The sequence below is a fragment of the Tachypleus tridentatus genome, chromosome 1 (genome assembly GCF_004210375.1).
Source record: "Tachypleus tridentatus isolate NWPU-2018 chromosome 1, ASM421037v1, whole genome shotgun sequence".
Classification (NCBI taxonomy): Eukaryota; Metazoa; Arthropoda; class Merostomata; order Xiphosura; family Limulidae; genus Tachypleus; species Tachypleus tridentatus.
This window is the reverse complement of record NC_134825.1, coordinates 114,652,702-114,677,632: the sequence shown is the minus strand read 5'-3', so window position 1 is coordinate 114,677,632 and position 24,931 is coordinate 114,652,702. Positions and strand designations below refer to the sequence as shown.

Sequence of the window (24,931 nt, the reverse complement as noted above, 5' to 3'; positions counted from 1 at the left end):
GTAAATTTTCTTAACAAAATATCTGTGGTCTTATTAGCTCAAAAGTCTTAAAATACAGTGTGTTAATGTATAGTTTTTGACACCACAAACTTCATAAATTCACTGCTTTCATACAATATGAGTTTGAAATAAGCAACAAGTGTGCAGAAAAACCATGAATTTGCAACTGAGTTTTCCAGTGTTGACAAGTTTTTATCCATACAGACAGGAAGTGAAAATATTTCTACTCTACCAAACAAAAATTTTTAAAACTTCACAATGTTGTTTGCATCTTAAAAACACAAGATACTGGTCTGGGAATAGTTAATTATAGTGTGTGTTATCATAATATAAACAGGAATTCACTCAGTAGTTTAATTAGATAGAAGGGTCTTTTTGCAGTAGTAGAAAAGTTGTGTTTGCTGGCAGTAAAGCTAATAGAAAACAATAGGCCTAATATCAATGTTATTTGTGACAAGTAAGCTCAATTATGACAATGCTTTGCCTACTTGGCATTCGCACCATAATAATTGTTGTTGTAACAACTGGCTTATATATTCAATAGTGTTATGACCACTTCTGTGTTTGTTGAGTACCAGCTGACCTGACAAACTTGGTATTGAGCAAAACACATCAACAGCATTGAATGTGGAGAACATACTGTGGTTGGCATCATTGGCATTGGATATGAGAACATACTGTGGTTGACATCATGAGCATTGGATATGAGAACATACTGTGGTTGGCATCATGAGCATTGAATATAAGAATGTACTGTGGTTGGCATCATCGGCACTGGATGTGGAGAACGTACTGTGGTTGGCATCATCGGCATTGGATGTGGAGAACGTACTGTGGTTGGCATCATCTGCATTGGATGTGGAGAACGTACTGTGATTGGCATCATCTGCATTGGATGTGGAGAACGTACTGTGGTTGGCATCATCTGCATTGGATGTGGAGAACGTACTGTGGTTGGCATCATTGGCATTGGATATGAGAACATACTGTGGTTGGCATCATGAGCATTGAATATAAGAATGTACTGTGGTTGGCATCGTCGGCATTGGATGTGGAGAACATACTGTGGTTGGCATCATCTTCATTGGATGTGGAGAACGTACTGTGGTTGGCATCATCAGCATTGGATATGGAAAACATACTGTGGTTGGCATCATCGGCATTGGATGTGGAGAACGTACTGTGGTTGGCATCATGAGCATTGAATATAAGAACGTACTGTGGTTGGCATCATCTGCATTGGATGTAAAGAACTGATAATGGTTGACATCATCGGCAGTGGATGTAGAGAACGTACTGTGGTTGAAGTAATAATATAATATTTTTCTTGACTCAAAGGGTTGAATAAATATGAAACTAAAATTTTCAAAACTTGATCTAACAGAACTTTAAAATGTAAAGTCTTTAAATACATGTTGTGATTACAAGGCAAACCAGGTAATTTCTCCTACTATAAATCACAAGCTATCCCTCACTTGGGGTATTGTGTTCAACTTTTGTCTCCTTATCAAATGAAGGATACTGATTTATTGGAAAGGTTTCAGAGGAAGGCTGTAAGGATGGTTCCAGGGAAAGATCTCCTAACTTCTGCTGAGAAGGGAATTGATGAATGTTGAGAAACACAAGTGGATTTGAATTTTTATTTTTACTTAAAGTCAGGTGTACAAAGATAGCTGAAGAATCAAATAAGCTCTTGTTGGTACATTATATTATTCATATGAACATATTGCCTGTAAATATATTAAACCATTATACAAGTATTCACGACATAAGTTGTCTTAGTTAAAAATTTAGTATATTAGTACTGTTATATTAAATTATATTAGTAGGGTTAGATTTCATTGATAGTCGACAGCAAAAAAACCAAGTGAGTACTATATATATTGGATACCAAGATGGCAATGTTACTATCACTACTGTGACTGGATCTTTCATTCTCATAGTATTCATACTGTCATTGCTACCTTAGTATCCGTTTGTGAACATGAATAATATTATATATATTATTATAGAAGTTATTAAACTTCCAAAATTATAAACCTATAGGTAAGATAATGAACAGGGAAAAATTCTTCATGAGGTATGCTTGAAAGCAGCTCATGCTTATGTAATTTAATACAGTAACACAACCTGCATGTTTGTCAAGTAATTTACAACTTGTGTGGTGAGATTATTAGTTAGACATGGTTCAAATATCAAAATGACAGATAAAGTATTATGTTTTTCTGAAGAAAAAAAATCGTCTAATAATTATATAGCAGGTTCTAGAAATTATGTAAATAAAATTTGACAATTTTCAGTCTTAACATGAAAATATCTTTGCACTTAGAGTAGTCAACATTTTCAGAGATTGGTTCTGTGTATTCACAGAAAATTTTTTATTAAAAATCCCTCATTAAAAGACCTGATTTTTTTGTGTACAAAAGATTTGTGATGTCTGTTGATAGTCTTCAAAATTTCATAAGGATAGGAGATATCAAAGGTTAATCTCATGGTTACATATTAGGTGCCATGCACCTAGCCCATACTGAAAGTGTTAAAAGTAAAATAAAATGATACATAAACATTCTCTTTAGTTTATTTGTTATGAATGTGTATTCTCACACAGATGTAGAAGCTATGGCTGTTCCTGGTCCTCAAGTTCCTACTGGTGTCACGATCAGTAACACAGGGTTTCTACAGACACCTTACAGTGGACTACATTCAGGGACTGTATGTAATCCTTTAAGGTCTCTTCCTTCTGTTGGTAGTTCCCCTTTATATTCTAACCTTGTTACTTCACCACCCAGTACCACAGCTGTGACAGCTTTAAGTATGTCAAGAAGTGAAAGCTCTTCATTCAGTGCTACAAACTCTCAACCCGACAGTCAGACTGGCCAGCATGAAAACCACGGTCAGGCAACAGCAGCTGGTGGAGGTGAAGATCCTTTGCCATCAGGGTAAACTTGTCATTTATTTGAACAACAGCACCGATGTAGGAAGTAGTAGAACTCTGTCTTTCAACATCATCATTGACTGTTTAAAAAACAACACAAAGTTGAAACGTTTTTAAGTAATTCCATTGTTTTTATATATTTCTAATATCATATCTTGTAATCACAGAACTATTTACAGTAATTATCTTTAAGTTATAAGTTTATTAAAAATTAGTTATGTCTAACACTGTTGTTTGGTTTGTACCTAATATTATTGTTAAATGTATTTCTCATACAGGGAAAAGTTTTTTGTTTTGTTTTTAATCAGAAAACATATTTTTACATCTCAGTATACAATTGTAAGACTATTTTTACCAGTTTCAAACGTTTTCGTTTTCAGTTGGGAAGTAAGATTTGATCAGTATGGGCGTAAGTATTACGTGGACCATAATACACGAAGCACAACGTGGGAAAGGCCCCAGCCTCTACCCACGGGGTAAATATTCTTTATTTTTTAAATTGAATTGTTTCAGGTTAATCCTCCTTAGTTATTTGCTCTGATCTTAGGAGGTGAAATAGAGAAGGCAGGACTTATTGAATCTTTGGAATTATGAGTTAAAAAAACTGTTAATCTTAATAGTTGATTTTAAACAACAACAAATTTTTGTTCACTAAATTAAAACCAAAATGTTTACAATCACCAAGAAAATTCTCAAACTTTTGATATGAGTCACTTCAGATATATCATTCAGTAGTCCAATACTCAGTGTGTATTTATAAAAAAAAAATTGTAATTCATAGTGTATTATACCTAGTGCACCTACTGTATAGTTTCATATGGTATTGTTCATGTAATTTTCATTTGCAACTTTATTTCTTGATTTTATAAACGATAGCCTTCATTGTATCTCAGAACGACTGGTATGGGTATTAACACTTTTACTGAGAAGGAGAGAACAATGTTTCGATCTTCCTAGGTCATCTTAAGAACCTAGAGATGACATAGAAAGTTCGAAATATTGTTCTTTCCTCATTGGTAAAAGTGTTAATACCCATACCAGTCATTCTGAGATGCATTTTGATTTCAAGTGGGTTTCTCGTCATCATGTGGATAACCTTCATTCCTGAGGGAATATTCTAGTGAGTCCTTTCAGACATGAGATAAATTATCATTGTTCAAAACTTCTGTTCCACCTCTTGTAGTCTAGAATTCATCCAAGACAACACTGAAAAGTATGGGAAGGAAAATTATGATTATATATTTAAAAAGTATTAAAATTGACAACAAGGACGGTTCTTGAAGTGGCAGTACTGTTATTTGTAGTGTACAGAAACAAATTATTTCAAGTTCATTAGAGATTCTGTCATCATTGAAGTGTGTCAAGGAAGATCCACTAGAGGTTTTCCACTTGCATCAACAATTGCCAATGTTGAGTAATGTTCAAATTTTCACTGAGTAATAAAATGTTTTTTCACATCACTGGAAATAATCGAACTTACAGTGTAACAAATTTGCACTTTTTTATTCAAATAGCTCTCGGAATAAAATCTGTAATTTAGTATTTTATCTTCTTGAGGTAGAGATGGTATATTACAATAATCAAATAACCAGTATCATTTTATGTCTCATGTTATGTATGATTTCCTGGTTTATTTCTACTTAAAATGTTCTTCTTTAATAGTTGGGAGATGAGGAGAGACCACAGAGGCCGAACATATTATGTTGACCACAATACCCGGACAACAACCTGGCAGAGACCTACCCTTGAAAGTGTCCGTAACTATGAGCAGTGGCAATCTCATCAAGCCCAAGCTATGCAGCAGTGCCAGCAAAGATTTCTCTACCATGTAAATATCGACAGTAGCAAAGTTCATATTTTCACATTTAACATTGTTTTATCTTTCCATTTGCCACTTTGCTTTGCAACTAAATATTTGTTTTTGTTTTTGAATTTTGGTCAAAGCTACACGAGGACTGTCTGCGCTAGCCGTCCCTAATTTAGCAGTGTAATAATAGAGGGAAGGCAGCTAGTCATCACCATCCACCGCCAACTTTTGGCCTACTCTTTTACCAACAAATAGTGAGATTGAACTTCACATTATAATGCCCCCATGGCTGAAAGGGTGAGAATGTTTGGCGTAATGGAGATTAGAACCAGCAACCCTCGGATTACAAGTCGAGCACCCTAACCACCTGGCCAGGCCAGGCCCATAGCTGAGTAAACTAATGATTGTGTTATTATAACTTTGGTAATAATAATGTTTGTAAAACTTTTCATATTTTGTTGAATATCGATCAAGTTATTCTGAAAAGCTCGAACTCTATAAACAAAACGTTTTTTTTATCAGTTGTTATCACATTTGTGATTAAACATCCGCAGATTTGGTATCATTGCTAAAAGTTTAAAACATTTGTCAAACTTACACTAAACAGGGCTGTGAACAACATCTTTGGCTCTGTTGTCATATGTCAACAAAATTTCTGTTGTATGGAACTGAGTTTTATAAAATTTATTTAGTAGCTTAACATTGTTATTTTTTTGTTAAACATTTTTTGATGAAAGGTAAAAGTTATTATCTGTATTTTTACTTTTGGTTCCTGGTATCTATAGTGTTTTCATGAGAAGAAAAACATGACCATCAGAAGCAAGTAGAACCATTTGAGATTTTAAATATATTTTATTACACACACTATCTCAAGCAAAAAATTTACTAATTATTTCAAGTAATATGAAAAATACATTACATTATACATGATGGAAATTCTCGTAAATAAAACATGCTAGATGTACAGAACTGTAAAATCTAAAACATGAGCTTGCCATGTGTAATTGAGCACACTTCACCCGTTGAGCTGTGGGTATGATTGTAAAGTTGATAGGCAGTCGTGAGGCAGTAGGTGCTGATGAGCGAGTGGCTGCCTTCCCTCCCTCTAGTCAGCAGATGTTCAAAGTAAGGGATGGCTACACATGATGAATACAGTGAGATATGAAATAATACAGCTGTTCACCAAATCTTGTTGATTGTACATGTAATCTTTTACTTACGATTGAAACAAGCATCAAAAATATGCATGCCTAAAAAGGGGAACATTACTATATGGGGGGGTGGGCAGATATTATTCAGTTATTGAGGTTTCAGAAGTTTAGATTATGTATAGTGTATGCAATTTTAAAGATGTGTTCTTGGCTAATTAATCATTTGTAGTTTTGTTTTAAGTTTAAATAAACATGTAGTCGTGATAAGTTAGAGAGATTACCAAGTTTTAAAAGTCTTGTATTGCTCTGTAATTATGATGTAATAGTTCAGGTCTTCTATCTTTTTTCTGTCACAGACACCTGTTCATGTAGAAGATAACGATCCTCTTGGACCGTTACCTGAAGGTTGGGGTAAGTATATTCTCTAGTCTGTGTATGTCGTGATGTTTTAGTGACTTGTATTTTGTTTATGTTATGCCAATTAGTATAGTGCAAAATAGTAATTAATAACCCATATCTTAATAGTATACAAGTTTTATGTTCTTACTTTTAAGATGGCAATATTGTAAAAAATCCTGAATTTTACCTGATGTGACATATTTTTTCTTGGCATCCTCTCTTCTGTAGTTTATTCATTAGCCCTCCAGTAAGTACAAAATTTAATGCACATTACTCATGATCAAACCATAATTTTTATGGCTTTCATATAGGAAATTAGATCCCTCTTGCCTCATCCTCTCTTTGATGACTTGTTAATACTTAGTTCACTTTTACTGTAGAACTGATAGAACGTAAAGGTTTTCGAATATCGAGTGACATATTATATTACGTTGTTTTCTCAATAGAGAAGTGCCATTGTCTCTGTTTGCAAAAGCTTTATTGCTACAGGAGTGAATAACTAGCTTGGATGACTTGGTAACGACTAGTGTTTCATACTTAAAATGTATTTACAACACTAAAATCAGGGGTTCGATTCCCCTCGGTGGGCTCAGCAGATAGTCCAATGTGGCTTCGCTATAAGAAAAAAACACACATGCACTCATAGTTTAAAAGGAGCAAAAATCGTCTGTTTTACGTGTATTATTATTCAGTGTTCTTTGGTGCATTATTTAATAAATTAGTTTGAAAAAATTAGTGTTACAAGTCAACCTCAAAACCTAATAAAGAACCAAGTAAGTTTAGTTTGTGTTTAGTTTTTCACGTTTGTTCTTTATTTATTATTATAAAAGTACTTAGTTAAGATGTAATAAGAGAGATCTCTCTCTGGGTTAGTTAAGATTAGGATACATTAATAATAATAATGTTTCATAAGGCATGCAAGCAGCTTGCGTAATTCAGTGGTGTAACATGAGTTTCACATTCCACAAGTGATTACATTTTATAATGGCATGAGTAGTGGCAGTTAGATGTGGTTCAAAGGTCAATAAATATTTTTTTTTTTTTTTAATTTTGAGCAGAGCGACATGAGGGCTATCTGTGCTAGCCATCCCTAATTTAGCAATTTAAGACAAGAAGGAAGGCAGCTTGTCATCACCACCCACGCCAACTCTTTGACTACTCTCTTACCAACGAATAGTGGGATCGACCATCACTTTATAATGCTCCCATGGCTGAAAGGGCGGGCATGTTTGATACGACGGGGATTCAAACCCGTGACCCTAAGATTACTAGTCGAATGCCTTAACCCACCTGGCCATGCCGGGCCTATAAATACATGTATACTGTTGTTAGTTTCACATTAATTGAAGTCATATTAGAAAGAAGGAAAGGTTCATTTAGATTTATTTCAATTTTTGTTTTAATAGCATCACAGTAGAGGAAACAAAAGATAATATGGTTTACTGAAAACAAATGCTTGATATGTAGTTACACAAATGAAATTTGTGATTAAAAGTATTTTCATTCTTAACATGAAGTTCAATTTGTTATCACTATTGATGGATAAATCTTTATTTTGTTTATTAAAAATACAAGTTTTTAAATGAAAAAACTTGTAGTGTTTACTGAAAGTCTGCCAAATTTTGTGAAAATATATTAAACATTAGAATTGACACTATGAAAACTTTAAACAAGTACAAAGAGATTGCCTGGTCAGTCAGTTAGACTGAGCACATGTTGACAGAGTTAAAAAGTTAGGACTATTTGACATCAGTCCAAGATTTTCCTGATATTTTATGAATTATGAATAGTGAAAGATATCAAAGAAGTCGGAATTCTTTGCTTTTATTTTTCAATCCTATAACAACTAGATTTAAAGACATTTCTATATATATATATAAAATGTGTGTGTGCTGTATAATCATTACATGATTAATTCAGATGTCCCCACTAGTACGGGGGTAAGTCTACGGAGTTATGCTGTTGAAACCAGGGATTCGATTCCCCCTTGGTGGATAGCCAATTGTGACTTTGCTATAAGAAAATACACGCACACATCAATACGGACTTATTTCAAAATTAGACATTTTTTGCTGTGCAGAAGAACATGTGTTGTTTACTTTCTCTCTAAGAGCATGTAACACATGTTGTAAGAATGTTTGGATAAATGTGACATCACTGTTACAGCTGAAACTTTTGTGGCAAGCAGTGTAGCTTTAAATGAACAGTTTTGAGATATTTTCAACTTAAATTTTGCAACTTCCATTTTTCATTTAGCATATCAAGAATAGTCCAGAAGTGAGCAGAATCGACTGACTAGTTCACTTTAGTCTTAACTTTAAAAATTAGGGATAACTAATAGTTATTTATTTCTAAATGTTGTACCCTGTGGTATGCTAACATCTCACTAATTTTTATCTTCTTAGTGTAAAAATTTTTAATTTAGTGTGATTATGCACAGTTTTTACATAAACAAAGTCCAGTTACCTTTGTTGTTTAGTAAGGAAAATGTTGCAACTTCACGTACTGCTAAAATAGGTTAATGACAGCAGTGAATACCTTGAATTGTTTAATATTGGATGTTTTATTGAACTTCATTCAAATAAGTACATACTGTGTTACCAGCAAGTGGCATAGAATGGATTAGCCGTTGTTCGTTGAGGCGTGTATTAACTTGTGAACCATACTTTTTATCTTCCGTTGTCATAAATATGTTGCATACAATTGTAGACAAGTACCTTCTAACATTAATACACTAATTTTTAGAAAAACGTGTGGATCCCAATGGAAGAATGTATTTTGTCAACCACAAAAATAAAACAACCCAGTGGGAAGATCCTCGAACTCAAGGGTAAAGACGCCTTTTGTTTTTGTTTTATGAAGATTATAAACAAACAAGTTAATATTTTATGATGAAGTCACTTTTTAAATCATGAGCCATCCTCAGTATTAAAAGGATTTTGTTTGAAAGAAAATATGAAAAAGATTGGTTCGTTGCCCACGTAAATGAAACGTTTGTTTATCATTTACTCATCTGTTTCCATAACAGTGTATTTAACAAAAAAACAATCAAAATATGATTTCAAATGAGTTATTTTTTTACCTTCTAATGTTTCTATAACAAGTGATGAGTAACTTTGTGACCATCAGTGAATAGACTTAATGGAAGTAACAAAAAATAGCACAATATTTGTGATTTTGAAAATCCATGTTAACACAGATTAGTGTGCAAAACTGACGAGACTTTAACAGACGTTATTTTATAAGCTTTACACGTGAAGTAGTAATTAAATTACTGTAGAAAATTACTTGAATTATTGTAAATTAACTTTTCAAGGAACAAGAACTGTAATTTTACTGTGCCCACTGTTTATATCATTACTTGAATTATTGTAAATTAACCTTTCAAGGAACAAGAACTGTAATTTTACTGTGCCCATTGGTTATATCATTTTGACATTATCTTCATTGAAAGCAGGCTCAGAGGGTGTTTACGTGCTGTTGATATTTTTGTCAAGTTTTAATTCCAGCAAATCCCATATTTGTTTTATGGATTTTTGAGGTCTGGACTTTATTCCATATTCTAGAGATCTTCCTCGCTTTCTTTCTTTGCCAAAGAAATTGATCGTATCTTGGGAGTTTGTTTTGGAATCATTACCTTCTGGAAATACAAAATTTGATCAAATCAGCTTCTCTCTAGAGGGTGTAACACAACAAACCAGTATACTGCGGTATTTATGCTGACATGTGAATACAGCCCACGTTATACACAGAAATTACATCTAAAATCATCACAGAGCATCCTGCACATGTGAGCACGAGACACTTCTTTAACGTATAGTTTACTTATCAGAAACAAACTGTGTAAATTTAGACTTGTCTGTCTATAACATCTTGTACCACTGTTCCACAGACCTGGATACACGTTCATTTGCCAAGAGGTTCATTAGTGCTACATAACATCTTGATTACTGTTCCACAGACCCGGATACACGTTCATTTGCCAAGAGGGGTTCATTAGTGCTACATAACATCTTGTACTACTGTTCCACAGACCTGGATACACGTTCATTTGTCAAGAGGTTCATTAGTGCTACATAACATCTTGTACCACTGTTCCACAGACCTGGATACATGTTCATTTGTCAAGAGGTTCATTAGTGCTACATAACATCTTGTACTACTGTTCCACAGATCTGGATACACGTTCATTTGTCAAGAGGTTCATTAGTGCTACATAACATCTTGTACCACTGTTCCACAGATCTGGATACACGTTCATTTGTCAAGAGGTTCATTAGTGCAACATAACATCTTGTACTACTGTTCCACAGACCTGGATACACGTTCATTTGTCAAGAGGTTCATTAGTGCTACATAACATCTTGTACCACTGTTCCACAGATCTGGATACACATTCATTTGTCAAGAGGTTCATTAGTGCTACATAACATCTTGTACCACTGTTCCACAGATCTGGATACACATTCATTTGTCAAGAGGTTCATTAGCGCTATATAATATCTTGTACTACTGTTCCACAGACCTGGATACACGTTCATTTGTCAAGAGGTTCATTAGTGCTACATAACATTTTGTACCACTGTTCCACAGATCTGGATACACGTTCATTTGTCAAGAGGTTCATTAGCGCTATATAATATCTTGTACTACTGTTCCACAGACCTGGATACACGTTCATTTGTCAAGAGGTTCATTAGTGCTACATAACATCTTGTACCACTGTTCCACAGACCTGGATACATGTTCATTTGTCAAGAGGTTCATTAGTGCTACATAACATCTTGTACTACTGTTCCACAGATCTGGATACACGTTCATTTGTCAAGAGGTTCATTAGTGCTACATAACATCTTGTACCACTGTTCCACAGACCTGGATACATGTTCATTTGTCAAGAGGTTCATTAGTGCTACATAACATCTTGTACTACTGTTCCACAGATCTGGATACACGTTCATTTGTCAAGAGGTTCATTAGTGCTACATAACATCTTGTACCACTGTTCCACAGATCTGGATACACGTTCATTTGTCAAGAGGTTCATTAGTGCTACATAACATCTTGTACTACTGTTCCACAGACCTGGATACACGTTCATTTGTCAAGAGGTTCATTAGTGCTACATAACATCTTGTACCACTGTTCCACAGATCTGGATACACATTCATTTGTCAAGAGGTTCATTAGCGCTATATAACATCTTGTACCACTGTTCCACAGACCTGGATACACGTTCATTTGTCAAGAGGTTCATTAGTGCTACATAACATTTTGTACCACTGTTCCACAGATCTGGATACACGTTCATTTGTCAAGAGGTTCATTAGTGCTATATAATATCTTGTACTACTGTTCCACAGACCTGGATACACGTTCATTTGTCAAGAGGTTCATTAGTGCTACATAACATCTTGTACTACTGTTCCACAGATCTGGATACATGTTCATTTGTCAAGAGGTTCATTAGTGCTACATAACATCTTGTACTACTGTTCCACAGATCTGGATACACATTCATTTGTCAAGAGGTTCATTAGTGCTATATAATATCTTGTACCACTGTTCCACAGACCTGGATACATGTTCATTTGTCAAGAGGTTCATTAGTGCTACATAACATCTTGTACCACTGTTCCACAGATCTGGATACACGTTCATTTGTCAAGAGGTTCATTAGTGCTACATAACATCTTGTACCACTGTTCCACAGATCTGGATACACGTTCATTTGTCAAGAGGTTCATTAGTGCTACATAACATCTTGTACTACTGTTCCACAGACCTGGATACACATTCATTTGTCAAGAGGTTCATTAGTGCTATATAATATCTTGTACCACTGTTCCACAGACCTGGATACATGTTCATTTGTCAAGAGGTTCATTAGTGCTATATAATATCTTGTACCACTGTTCCACAGATCTGGATACACGTTCATTTGTCAAGAGGTTCATTAGTGCTACATAACATCTTGTACCACTGTTCCACAGATCTGGATACACGTTCATTTGTCAAGAGGTTCATTAGTGCTACATAACATCTTGTGCTACTGTTCCACAGACCTGGATACACGTTCATTTACCAAGAGGTTCATTAGTGCTATATAATATCTTGTACTACTGTTCCACAGACCTGGATACACATTCATTTGACAAGAGGTTCATTAGTGCTACATAACATCTTGTGCTACTGTTCCACAGACCTGGATACACGTTCATTTGCAAAGAGGGGTTCATTAGTGCTATGGAGAACAGCAAAGAGAGATCAACATGTTGTGCTACTGTTCCACAGACCTGGATACACGTTCATTTACCAAGAGGTTCATTAGTGCTATATAATATCTTGTACTACTGTTCCACAGATCTGGATACACATTCATTTGTCAAGAGGTTCATTAGTGCTACATAACATCTTGTGCTACTGTTCCACAGACCTGGATACACGTTCATTTGCAAAGAGGGGTTCATTAGTGCTATATAACATGTTGTGCTACTGTTCCACAGACCTGGATACACGTTCATTTACCAAGAGGTTCATTAGTGCTATATAATATCTTGTACTACTGTTCCACAGACCTGGATACACGTTCATTTGCAAAGAGGGGTTCATTAGTGCTATATAACATGTTGTGCTACTGTTCCACAGACCTGGATACACGTTCATTTACCAAGAGGTTCATTAGTGCTATATAACATCTTGTACTACTGTTCCACAGACCTGGATACACGTTCATTTGTCAAGAGGTTCATTAGTGCTACATTTCCTCATTGCGATATTCTTAGTTTCACTTTATCCATGTGATGACATCAGCAAAGTTTTCCTCTCTTTATTATTGGAGCTTGGCATCATTTGTCTGAATTGTAGAACTTGAGTATCTGTATGTGGAGAACAGCAGAGAGATCTTGTAATATATATATATATATATATATATATATATATTGTAGAACTTGAGTATCTGTATGTGGAGAACAGCAGACAGATCTTGTATATATATATATATATATTGTAGAACTTGAGTATCTGTATGTGGAGAACAGCAGACAGATCTTATAATATATATATATATATATATTGTAGAACTTGAGTATCTGTATGTGGAGAACAGCAGACAGATCTTGTAATATATTTTCTTAAACTATAACCACTACCATATAAAGATTTGATCTTGACAATGTCTCAGGTATTAGCTATTATTGTTTTGTCATTTCAGTGGGAGTAATGCACCACGTGAGTTTTATTGGATGACATTTTTTAAAAGTTCAGAACATGAAAACCTGATTTCTGTGGACAATGACCGATACAGAGATAAAGGCAGTAGTTGATGAGAATGTAGCATTGCTTTATATTTAGATTGTACATCTTTAGAAAGTTTTAAAATATCGTATGTGTCTACGTGCTGCTTAGATCAATCATTTGACATATACTAGTCGTGGTTGAAATAAGAATTTCAGTAATTTCCTTGTTTTAATGCTTTTTACACTTTAAATTACACTGGAACCCCTCTTAGCGGCCACCCCTTGAAAGCGGTCATTCTATCACAGTCCTTTTTGTGTTTACATAATCCCTAATTATGTACAGTGGAACCCCTCTAATCAGGCCAGTTTGTCTCAGTCCCAAAGGTGGCTGCTTTAGAGGAGTTCCACTGTATACGAATTGTACTTTATAGGAACATGTCAGGATTACAGGGATGTTCCTCTAATCTTTCATGTCACTGTATGTCACCAAGTGACAATAACTTGCTTAAAATGTGTTTAGCAACTACTTACTAAAAATATCTTTTTCAGTGCTTTCCTCTCCCTATACAGTTTGAACTTTAACTTACTGTGACAAGCCAGGTGTGGGACAAACTGTAACCATGACATTAAAAGTATAGTGTTTTACCATACATTAATTTATTTATCTTAGCATTTTTTCAAAAGGTTTGCAATCTAACTCTCCCTTTCATCATTCTATGTTGCCACCAAAAGCTTAGTTTATTTCCAGTAAACGTGCGTGAAAATTACACTGATTATTTTGCACTGTTATTACATATGGGAGCAAATATATAAAGACAATACTTATGATTCAGATTAGAAGATCCACTTCCTCCTGGCTGGGAGATAAAATACACACCAGGTGGCACCAGGTACTTTGTGGACCACAATATGAAGACCACTACATTCCAAGATCCCCGATCTGCCAAAGGAGGCAAAGGGTATGAATCACATGTAGTTAATGAAAACTCACCCTTATAGGCAATTGAAACTCACTTTTGTAGACGATTGAAACCCACTCTTCTGGACAAATGAAACCCAACCTTGTGGACAATTGAAAATATAGGTTTTCTTAAGAAGAGACAGAATTATCAAAAAATAAAACATTTTTATTTTAGGTGATTGCCGGGAACACACAAATGTTTTATTACTGGTTGTTTAAGTTGTTTTATTTCTAAATTTCAGTGATAGAAATGCATATAAATTACCATAATCATTAAAAACATGAGAAGTATTCTAATCGTATAATATAGAGAAGTTTGATGACCACTAAGTAGCACGTTTACTACAAATGTATGTAGTGGAAAAAATACTTTTCACTTTGCATATTACAGATATTTATTTGACCCACAAGTTATTTACTTGTTGCGAGAAAAGGAAATCCACTGTATGCTTTAAATATAGGTTTAGAGATATAGTGTTTAAGTGGATTGTTTATGTGACTTAATTACAATGTTTCGATCACTCGTGGCCCTCGTGAAGCAACTGTCATCTACTGTGTAGAAATAACAGACACACGAGGCAAAAATGTTATAAGTTAAACAATACAATCAAAAGCTGTATCTCTTGTCTTTTATACTGTTCATTTGCAATGTCATACCGGGCAATTTTGTTTTAACCGATTGAAAAAATACAGTACGTATAGTTCTGTTTAAATGGTTTCCAAGATACGGGTCATGGATATAAATGAAATTTGTTGAATGAATATTTAAACAACGTGGTTGATGGAAGACATATGAAACGTATCTTTATAGTAATTGGTTTTTCAGAAAATGTGGCTTATTCTAATTTTCTGTTTACTTATTTTCAGACCTAAAGGAGCTTACGGTGTGCCCGTAGCTTATGAGAGGAATTTCAAATGGAAACTTACCCAGTTTCGTTACCTGTGTCATGTGAGTGTAAATTTCCATATCTTTGTCAATTGAACAGATGCTTGGAATGATGTTGATACGTTAGAAATCAAAAACAGATATTTCATTCTGTACTTACCAGAAGGTAAAGACATTAAAAATTTAAATTTCATGTAACATTTTTTTCCAGATTTGTGTATTTTTGTTTCATGTTTGATACATTCCAATTTAATATGTTAATTGTTCTGTGATCCAACAACTTGTGGTTTGATTGCCTTCAGAGACATTTGAATTTTTCCATATTTATAAATCAAGAAACGGAATGTGTGTGTAATATTGTATTCTGTCTGTTTCAGTGTAATGCTCTGTCAAGCCACATAAAAATAACTGTATCAAGAAACAATATATTTGAAGATTCTTTCAGTCAGGTAAGTCTTTTGGTGTGAAATGTTTTTAATTAAAATATAATTGTATTCTTTCTTTGGTTTACATTTTGTATTTCCAGAAACCAGAGAAAATATCGAAGACTTTGAATTTTGTTGAATTAAGACCGTTCAAACTATATATGACTATATGTTCCCTGCAGACAGAAATGGCAGACACATGATGTATACCTTGTCATAAGCAAGAGGTTAAAATTTATTAGTTTCTTTATAGTAGAAATACAAAAACAGTTGAGGGTTGGAATCTGAAAGGATGACTTTAATCCAACTATGAATGAATTTGTACGAATATGCTTTAAAATTAAAAGACAATACAGTTATTCATACCTGTAGACTGTTGTTTTATAGAAAAAAATTCATTAGAAATTGTTTTGGATGTATTCATTTAAACACTATAGAAGCTAGGTCAGTTACTAATGAACAACAAACTAGTTTAACATCAGATGGAGAAGTCACTCTTGACAGTGGAAAAGTTATTATAATATTCGTTGGTAAGAGTCAGTCTCAGTTTCAAAACTGCTAATTTTGTACATTTATCAGTAAAAACAATATTTGTACTATAAACAAACTTTTTTGTATTTGGTATATGAAATCAGAAAATTGTAGGTAAGGAACAGGTTTAGTTTTCTTTAGATTATGAGAGTTCCACCACACGAGCTCAGAAGACGACTTTTTATAACATTTCGTGGAGAAGAAGGTCTGGACTATGGTGGCATTGCAAGGTGAGGTCTCCAACTAGAAACCTGTATCAATACTACAACACTGTGTAACAAAACTGTAATCATTGTACTGTGGTGTAATACGACACCTATCATCCAACATATTTACTGTTTCTTAAAAAAGTTGCAGAATTGTATCGACAGAGTTCTGATAGCTTAATGTTTCCTCCGTGGAGATTTTAATCTTGCATTATGGCTGAACATGTTTCACGTGCAGTTTAAAGATATAAAGCAAGCTTAGACACAGGTGCATGGAAGAACATAGACAGTAGAATGTCCTGTAAGAAACTGTTATTCAATAAATCACTTATTTCATAAATTTAGTTGGTAATACAACATTATCACACAATTTTCATAAGAAAAATTCCTCAGAATGTTTGTTACAGCATGTAAGATGTATAGCATTCAGGTATTAGGAACTACGTTTTTAGGGAGAGTGTATTACATGTGACCAGGTTATGAAATTTTTTGTACACAAACTTTATTGGTATAATAGGGGATTGTTCCCTCCTTCCGTCTTGTGATGAGTCTGAGGCCCTGTTATCGCATTCAAAACTTTAACTTATTGACATGGAATTCATGTCAATAGCTTTGGAATGAAACTGTAGATTATGATTTAATATTAAACATGCCTAAACAGCTATTTTTGTGTCACATGGTATGATAAATGCAGCACTGGTTCACATTTACTAAGTCACTATTTATGTACAGATTATAAATTCAAATTACCAACATTAACAAACTAGAATATAAAATAGGATATGGCTCAGGTACTGAATCAAACACAGTGGTTCCTACTGCTCACCTTCTTCAATATTTGGAAATACACTAAATTTTATATGACACACGAATAACCAATCAAAAATTTCATTTTTGTTATTCGCCACACACAACTTTGTTACTTAATCTGATTAATTTTAATGGATTTCTGTGGTATCAATATAGTAAGTTATTTTTTTCCTTATTCAAATGTGTATGTATGTGTGTGTATAAAACCAAGAAAAAGTTTTGTTCCACATCCTTCCCATGTGAAATTGCTTAAGGCTTAGCAAGCAACAACTGAATTCAAAGGTTGTAACTGAAAGAGATGTTTGCTTTATTTTGTTGTTCTGTGTTTTAAATAAAAAATCTCAGTTGTTAATGGTAATAATGAATACACGTATAAGATGTATTTTACACAAGACAGGTCAGTTTTATATTTTTGGAAAAGTTAATGAGTACATGTGCCGTGTCATTGTAACTTCTATTTTAGCGAGCAGTGGCTGAAAGTTCAACCAAATCTATCGAACATGTTTCAATTTAATAGTAAAAATAGAATGTTAGAAATATTTCACGTGTACTTTTGAAATTTTATCGCACATTGAAGTAGTTTTAATCTTAAAATGAAAATTAACTTTCATGTTGCATGTCAGCCTTCTGAGAAAATCTGCACAATATTGTAATACTTAATTTGAAAACCTGATATTTTGTAACGATATGCTTAATCCAAAACCATAGTGTAATTACTATTGTGGATACCTTCGTGCTAATGAGCTTGTCAACCAATTTTGGTGCCACACCAGTAATGTCTGTAAACCTACTATTCCCAGCAGTAGTGTGGTGAATGTACTTAGTTTCTGTAATGGATACTCTGCATCATCACTGTATAAAAGCAAGTTTTTTTCACTGATGAAGGTTACTCCAACTGAACATTTCAATTTTTCATATTCCAGTGAATGATGTATGGGAACACTGAAGACAGTGCAGTCTCTTGGCTGCTTCTAACTGGTGAAACATGATTGTCCAGTAAAGATTTTGCCAATGTCGTCTTCAGAACAGTAACGTACGCATTAGCAAAAACTGGAATGGGCATCAACTTGTAGTTGCTTTTGACACATGAAGTCAACATTAGCTTTCTCCAACCACATTGAGGAACATGGTGTAACAGAAGGTATACATCTACATTGAGGGATCTTGGGGAAACATAACAAATGTGGGGTGTTGAAACACAAAACTAATAATGGCAACCTGACTGTTGACAAGTGCATGTAAATGTTTATCATATCATTCTCTTAGAAACAAGGATTCATCATGTGGTATTAGAGCGATCCAAAGCATGCTGCAGCTGTGGTGCAATAACACATGGAAGAAATCATTGACTCTGTGATGTCGAGAAACCCACTTGTAGAGAAAAAATATATATGTAAAAATGGCTGGTATGGGTTGAGAAAATTTTTACGTAGAGGAGCGAACAATGTTTCGACCTTCTTTGGTCATCATCAGATTCACAAAGAAGGGAAGAGGTAACTGACCGGAAGCTGACCACATGTTTGAATATATTTATTGATATAGGTATAAAGGTGTTCCTTTGTATTGGTTTATTTTGGGCTTGAGTTGTTGTATAAGCAAGGGTTCTTTAATTTTGCGTTTGTTTATGTTTGTTTCTTTATTTAGTATTTGGGTGTTTTCTGTGGTTATGTTGTGTTTATTTGACTTGCAGTGTTCAAAAACCTGTGAAGGTGACTTTTTGTGTTCTTTAAATTTGGTTTCTATTTTTCTACTCGTTTCTCCAATATAGAAGTTGTGGCAGTTATCACATTGTATTTTATAAATAATGTTGGTGTAGTTTTTACGTAGTATAGACCTCAGTTTTGTGCCTGGTTTTTAAATAAATTTGGTATTAACTGGAATGTCATATCTTGTTACTAGTTTTTGCCAAATGTTGGTTATTTTTCTGCTGATGTCGGGAATATATGGTATACAGCAGTATATGGTTTTGTGATGTTTTGATTCATGAGATAAATTTACCTTTGTTGGTTGATTTTGCTTTATGTCAAGGTGTGTGCATATAATGTTTTCAACAGTTTGTGGAGGAAACTTATTGATGTTGAAGGAATATTGTTTTATTTTGTCTAATTCATCTTTAATTTTATCTGGTGAGCATAGTTTTATGACTGTGTTTATTTGGTTTCTTAGTGTATTGAGTTTTTGTTTTGTTTCATGTGCTGAGTCCCAAGGAATGTATAGTCCAGTATGGGTGATATTTCGTTGGATTTCTGTTTTGAATTGTGTGTCGGTTCTTGTAATTTTGAGGTTAAGAAATGATATTTGATTGCTTTCTTCCTGTTCACATGTGAAGTTAATGTTGGGATGTATAGAGTTAATGTGATTGAAAAAATTAAGTGTGTGTTCTGCAGATGTGAATCATGCATTCGTGTAGTCTACATATCTGTACCAGTATAGTGGTGGATGTAATGCTGTGTTTCAACTTGTGTCATAAAAATATTGATTAGAACTGGTGATACTGGGTTGCCCATGCTTATACAACAACTCAAGCCCAAGATAAACCAATACAAAGGAACACCTTTATACCTATATTAAAAAATATATTCAAACATCTAAGCATGCCCTCTACATTCCTACACTCAGTTACACAACACCTTTCAAACATGTTGTCAGCTACCAGTCAGTTACCTCTTTCTTTCTTTGTGAATCTGATGATGACCAAAGAAGGTCGAAACATTGTTCGCTCCTCTACGTAAAATATTTTCTCAAACGAGCCATTTTTACTTATATATTTTTCTCTATAAGTGGGTTTTCTCAACATCACTCATTACAGGAGAGCTCTATATTTATCATCTGGTTAAATCGGTAGGTGTTCGAATCGTAATAGCGGATTCAAATCCCAAATGTGCAGTTTTTACATATATAAATCATCGACTCTGTTTATTGGTTTAGTTATTTTAATACATTTTGCTTTCATTGGTTATAAGTTACTGAATAGCAGTGAGGGTTATTGTGATGATGTGACAGAAGGTTGTAGCTTGTTGGTCTGTCTTTGTGGTTTATATCTCAGTAAAGTGAAAGGATTAGAAACTCTGCATTAACTACAAGTGTTTAATTTGTGTCAAACTCAAAAGATCTTGTACAAATGAAAAAAGAACAAAGTGTTTTGACAAAGTAAAGTTTTGGGATTCAAATCCCAAATGTGCAGTTTTTACATATATAAATCATCGACTCTGTTTATTGGTTTAGTTATTTTAATACATTTTGCTTTCATTGGTTATAAGTTACTGAATAGCAGTGAGGGTTATTGTGATGATGTGACAGAAGGTTGTAGCTTGTTGGTCTGTCTTTGTGGTTTATATCTCAGTAAAGTGAAAGGATTAGAAACTCTGCATTAACTACAAGTGTTTAATTTGTGTCAAACTCAAAAGATCTTGTACAAATGAAAAAAGAACAAAGTGTTTTGACAAAGTAAAGTTTTAAAATGTATCTAAATGTTTAATTTTGACATTAATGTTATATAAATAACTAATGAGAAGATCAAATGAAAGCTTCAGAACTTGTTTGAATTCATTAACTTACAGCTGGTGGAACTTGTTTTTTTCCATAATAATGTATTATACTAATAATAAGTTTACCACTTACTTGCATTTGCTCATTTTCTCTCCTATGAATTACTGTATATCTTAAATACTGCACAAAGAAGCCTGATGACTAAAGCAGTATTAACTTAACATTGTGTGTGGCTGTTGTAGTTTATTATTGTTTAGTTTAACCCTTAAACAGTAAACATGTTGTAGGTGATGATGGCTGCCATTTAACGGTTAAAAAATGAAACGATTCTCGTACCAAGACTCGGAAAATTCCAAGTGGATGTTGAGTGATACCACAAACATTGTAAAGTAGTAAAACATATCTACATTCCTCAAGTATATGACATATAGTAGGACAGTTATTATAGAAATGTCAACATTCAGAACACTGATATGCCATTAGTCCTTGTTGATAGTGCAGTAGATGTCACAACATTTCTGTATTTTCAGGGAATGGTTTTTTCTTCTGTCTCACGAAGTGCTCAACCCTATGTACTGTCTGTTTGAGTATGCTGGTAAAAACAACTACAACTTACAAATCAACCCTGCTTCTTCCGTCAACCCTGACCATTTGCTCTACTTTCGATTTATAGGTCGGTTCATTGCAATGGTAAGTCTAACTGTACAAAGAGACATTACCACAGTAACTATAGGAGACCAAGGTAGGAGATAAAATTAAGATTCCTCATTCGTGTCTAGTTTTCAGATTTTATTAATGAATTTCAGTAAGTGTTATGTGGTATAAAGCATATGAAAAACTACTGCAATGTATATTAATACAAAATCACTTGTCCACAAGTTAGATATTGTAACACATCTTGTTTTATAGAGAGGTACTGTTAGTTACTAGACTTCTGGTTATGTGTTATGTTTCAGCAGTGTGTTGAGTCAGATTACAACTGCTACAAAAACTCTTTTATTCACTAATCGTGTCTGTGTTTATGTAAACATTGACTTAACTGTGTACTGAGGAAATACAAGATTAGCTGAGTTAGTGTGTTCTTAACCAACATCCTCCTAAGCCTGAATTTAAAGTATGTAGCTATGTTTCTCTGTTGACATACTAAAAATTCATTGTTTTTTTTATTTTAGGCCTTGTTCCATGGAAAGTTCATATACACTGGGTTTACGTTACCTTTTTACAAACGAATGTTAGGAAAGAAGCTGACCATGAAGGACATAGAAAGTGTTGACCCAGAGTTTTATAACTCATTGGTTTGGATTAAGTAAGTGAAAATTTGGTTTGGTGCTTTGAAACTGTGTTCGAATGTTTTAGACAGTTCTCGTATATAGAGAATGTGTATCTCTGACAAACACCAGAATCAATACCACCTGTGTTTGTAGTTTAATATATTGTTTGTAAGAAAGTTTTCTTAGAATACCAAGTTATTATCACAATATATTTGTCTTCAGCAGACCGAACACTTGATATGAACACTTCTAAGAAAGTTTTCTTAGAATACCAAGTTATTATCACAATATATTTGTCTTCAGCAGACCAAACACTTGATATGAGATCTGGAGCTTTGATCTTTTGCAGAGAAAATAACATCGAAGAGTGTGGACTGGAGCTTTTCTACTGTGTTGACTTCGAGATCCTTGGCCAGATTCAGTCACACGAGTTAAAACCAGGTGGAGCTGACACCCGTGTAGATGAAGTTAACAAAGACGAATACGTCAGGTATTCCAACATTAAAATATATACACACTAGCCTTTTGCAGTAATCTGGTGATGCTGTATCATACCGTTGGTGGTTTATATATTCATTTGAAACGTGATAGAATATGTGAACCAAACTCACTGTTCATGATAGTTTCATACCATTTGCCAATAAGCTATGAAAAATGTATTTAAAAATAACCCTTTAAAATTCAGACAAACTTCACATCAGAACGTAAAAATTGATATATACAAAATCCATGTAAGAATATTTACTATCCACTTTTTTACTCTAAATTATTTACCACCTGTTCAAGAGCTTAATGTAAATTACTATTTATAATATAGTTTACTCAGATGAAGAATAACTTTTACAGCCTTCAGTTTTATTTATTTAATGACCCATAAACTAGAGAATCACACCTACCTGTTGTGTTCTCTACATTAAATAGTCTGTTTCACTTCCACTTCAAACTTTTTTTCCACAAGAACGCAGTGCAGAGCTTGGATGAATATTTAATGGTTCTTATCATGATAATTAGAGGTTATTGTTACTTTTATTCTTGGAAGAAGTATTTAATTAAATAAATACTTTACGGTTAAGTATCATTAACAGATGACAAAAAAGGAAAAACCCAGTTAATGATAATGTTTAACGAGTTGCACTTGCTAGTAGCTAAGATGGTTTAATGTGAGCTGCATTGTCATCCAGCAATTTATGATTTGTGCAACAGCATTATTATTTGGACATGGTTCAAAGAACAATGACATTTAAGAAAAACATTTATTTTCTGCTTCTATTTGAAGTAATTATTACAAAAAAAAAATCTAGGATGGTTATGAGGTTGGTCAAATTGACCAACCCTGTTTAGAGTTAGGGTAAAGAATACAGTTTCAAGGATAGTTTTACTGATGAAACCTCCAAATTTTAGGAGGTTTTAGAGATTATGCAAACAAAATCTGAATTATTCATTCAATAAATAGTATTTTTAATCTTACATTAAAAGTATATTTGCCTTTGAAGTAGTCAACATTTCTACTCCATTTATTTATTCAGAAATATTTGGGCTACAGGAGCTTTATAATATTTACTAAAAGCTTGAAACATTGCATGAAGTTATAGTATGAAAACTCTTGGGTCACAAACTTGGCTGAATGAAGGCAAATGTATGACAATATAGGTGTTAGGCCTGGATTGCTTTAATGCCCATTCACTATCTAATGGTTGTTAATAAACTTGTTAATTTCTTCTTATCCTTGCCCATAGAATGATGACGGACTGGAGATTTTCTCGAGGACAAGAGGAACAAACGAAAGCTTTTCTCGATGGATTCAATGAAGTTCTACCTCTGGAGTGGTTGCATTATTTTGATGAACGTGAACTGGAGGTAGTAATAAACTTTTCTATGATGTGTGCATCATTTATTATTTTTCTTCCTTCAACTCCCTCTGGTGCTTTACTGTATTAGTTAAGAGACCATTTGGAAGTTTGTTAAATTTGATTAATGTATGGACAGATAAAAGTGTAAATATTTACATTTCACGTTCAAAACACTTTTGGCCCAGTAGTTACGGCACTGGACTCCTACTCCAATCTCCGTCACACCAAACATGCTTACCCTTTCAGGTGTCAGGGCATTATAATGTGATGGTCAATCCCACTGTTCTTTGGTGAAAGAGTAGCCCAAGAGTTGGCAGTGGGTGGTGATGACTAGCTGCCTTCCTTCTAGTCTTAACCTGCTAAATTAGGGATGGCTAGCACAGATAGCCCTTGTATAGGTTTGTGCAAATTTGGAAAACAAACAAACAAAACATCTTATAAATGTATTATCTACTTAAATGGCATAGCCTTGGAATAATTGTTTAATAATTTACAAGCAGAAATTATAAACTGTGCTTCATAGCAAGTTAGGCATTTATGTTATGTCCGTGAATAATCAATGCTATGGTATGTGATAAATAAACAATTGCATTATCTCCAGCCAATAAAAATCAGAGTTACTTGAATTCATACATTGTGTCTATTCATGGAAACTTCATATGATTTCTGTACTAATTTACACTACGTTGACTTCTTCGATATTAGAATACTAAGAATCGTATCTTGTGTGCATTTTAGCTTATGCTGTGTGGAATGCAGGAGATAGACATAGAAGACTGGTATCGGAACACTATATACCGACACTATACTCGCAACAGTAAACAAGTGATCTGGTTTTGGCAGTTCGTCAGGGAGATGGACAACGAGAAACGTTCCAGACTCTTACAGTTTGTGACGGGAACATGTCGGGTACCTGTTGGTGGCTTTGCTGAACTAATGGGTAAGTTTGAACTTTATTGTGTATCCTTATGA

The 24,931-nt window shown here is 34.0% G+C and overlaps 1 protein-coding gene across 5 annotated transcripts in view; it reads left to right on the top strand.

Annotated features, from left to right (window-relative positions):
• Positions 1-24,931, top strand: part of LOC143258704 (E3 ubiquitin-protein ligase Su(dx)-like) — a 53,202-nt gene that overhangs the window by 26,422 nt on the left and 1,849 nt on the right. For all 5 annotated transcript variants that reach the window (XM_076518162.1, XM_076518151.1, XM_076518144.1 and 2 more), the window contains 14 exons: positions 2,609-2,939; positions 3,316-3,411; positions 4,598-4,763; positions 6,250-6,304; positions 9,038-9,122; positions 14,364-14,489; positions 15,359-15,440; positions 15,755-15,826; positions 16,475-16,563; positions 21,369-21,528; positions 22,011-22,144; positions 22,459-22,599; positions 23,846-23,966; positions 24,698-24,899. In XM_076518162.1, coding sequence (XP_076374277.1) covers positions 2,609-2,939; positions 3,316-3,411; positions 4,598-4,763; positions 6,250-6,304; positions 9,038-9,122; positions 14,364-14,489; positions 15,359-15,440; positions 15,755-15,826; positions 16,475-16,563; positions 21,369-21,528; positions 22,011-22,144; positions 22,459-22,599; positions 23,846-23,966; positions 24,698-24,899 — 1,860 coding nt within the window. The remainder of the gene's footprint in view (positions 1-2,608; positions 2,940-3,315; positions 3,412-4,597; positions 4,764-6,249; positions 6,305-9,037; positions 9,123-14,363; positions 14,490-15,358; positions 15,441-15,754; positions 15,827-16,474; positions 16,564-21,368; positions 21,529-22,010; positions 22,145-22,458; positions 22,600-23,845; positions 23,967-24,697; positions 24,900-24,931) is intronic.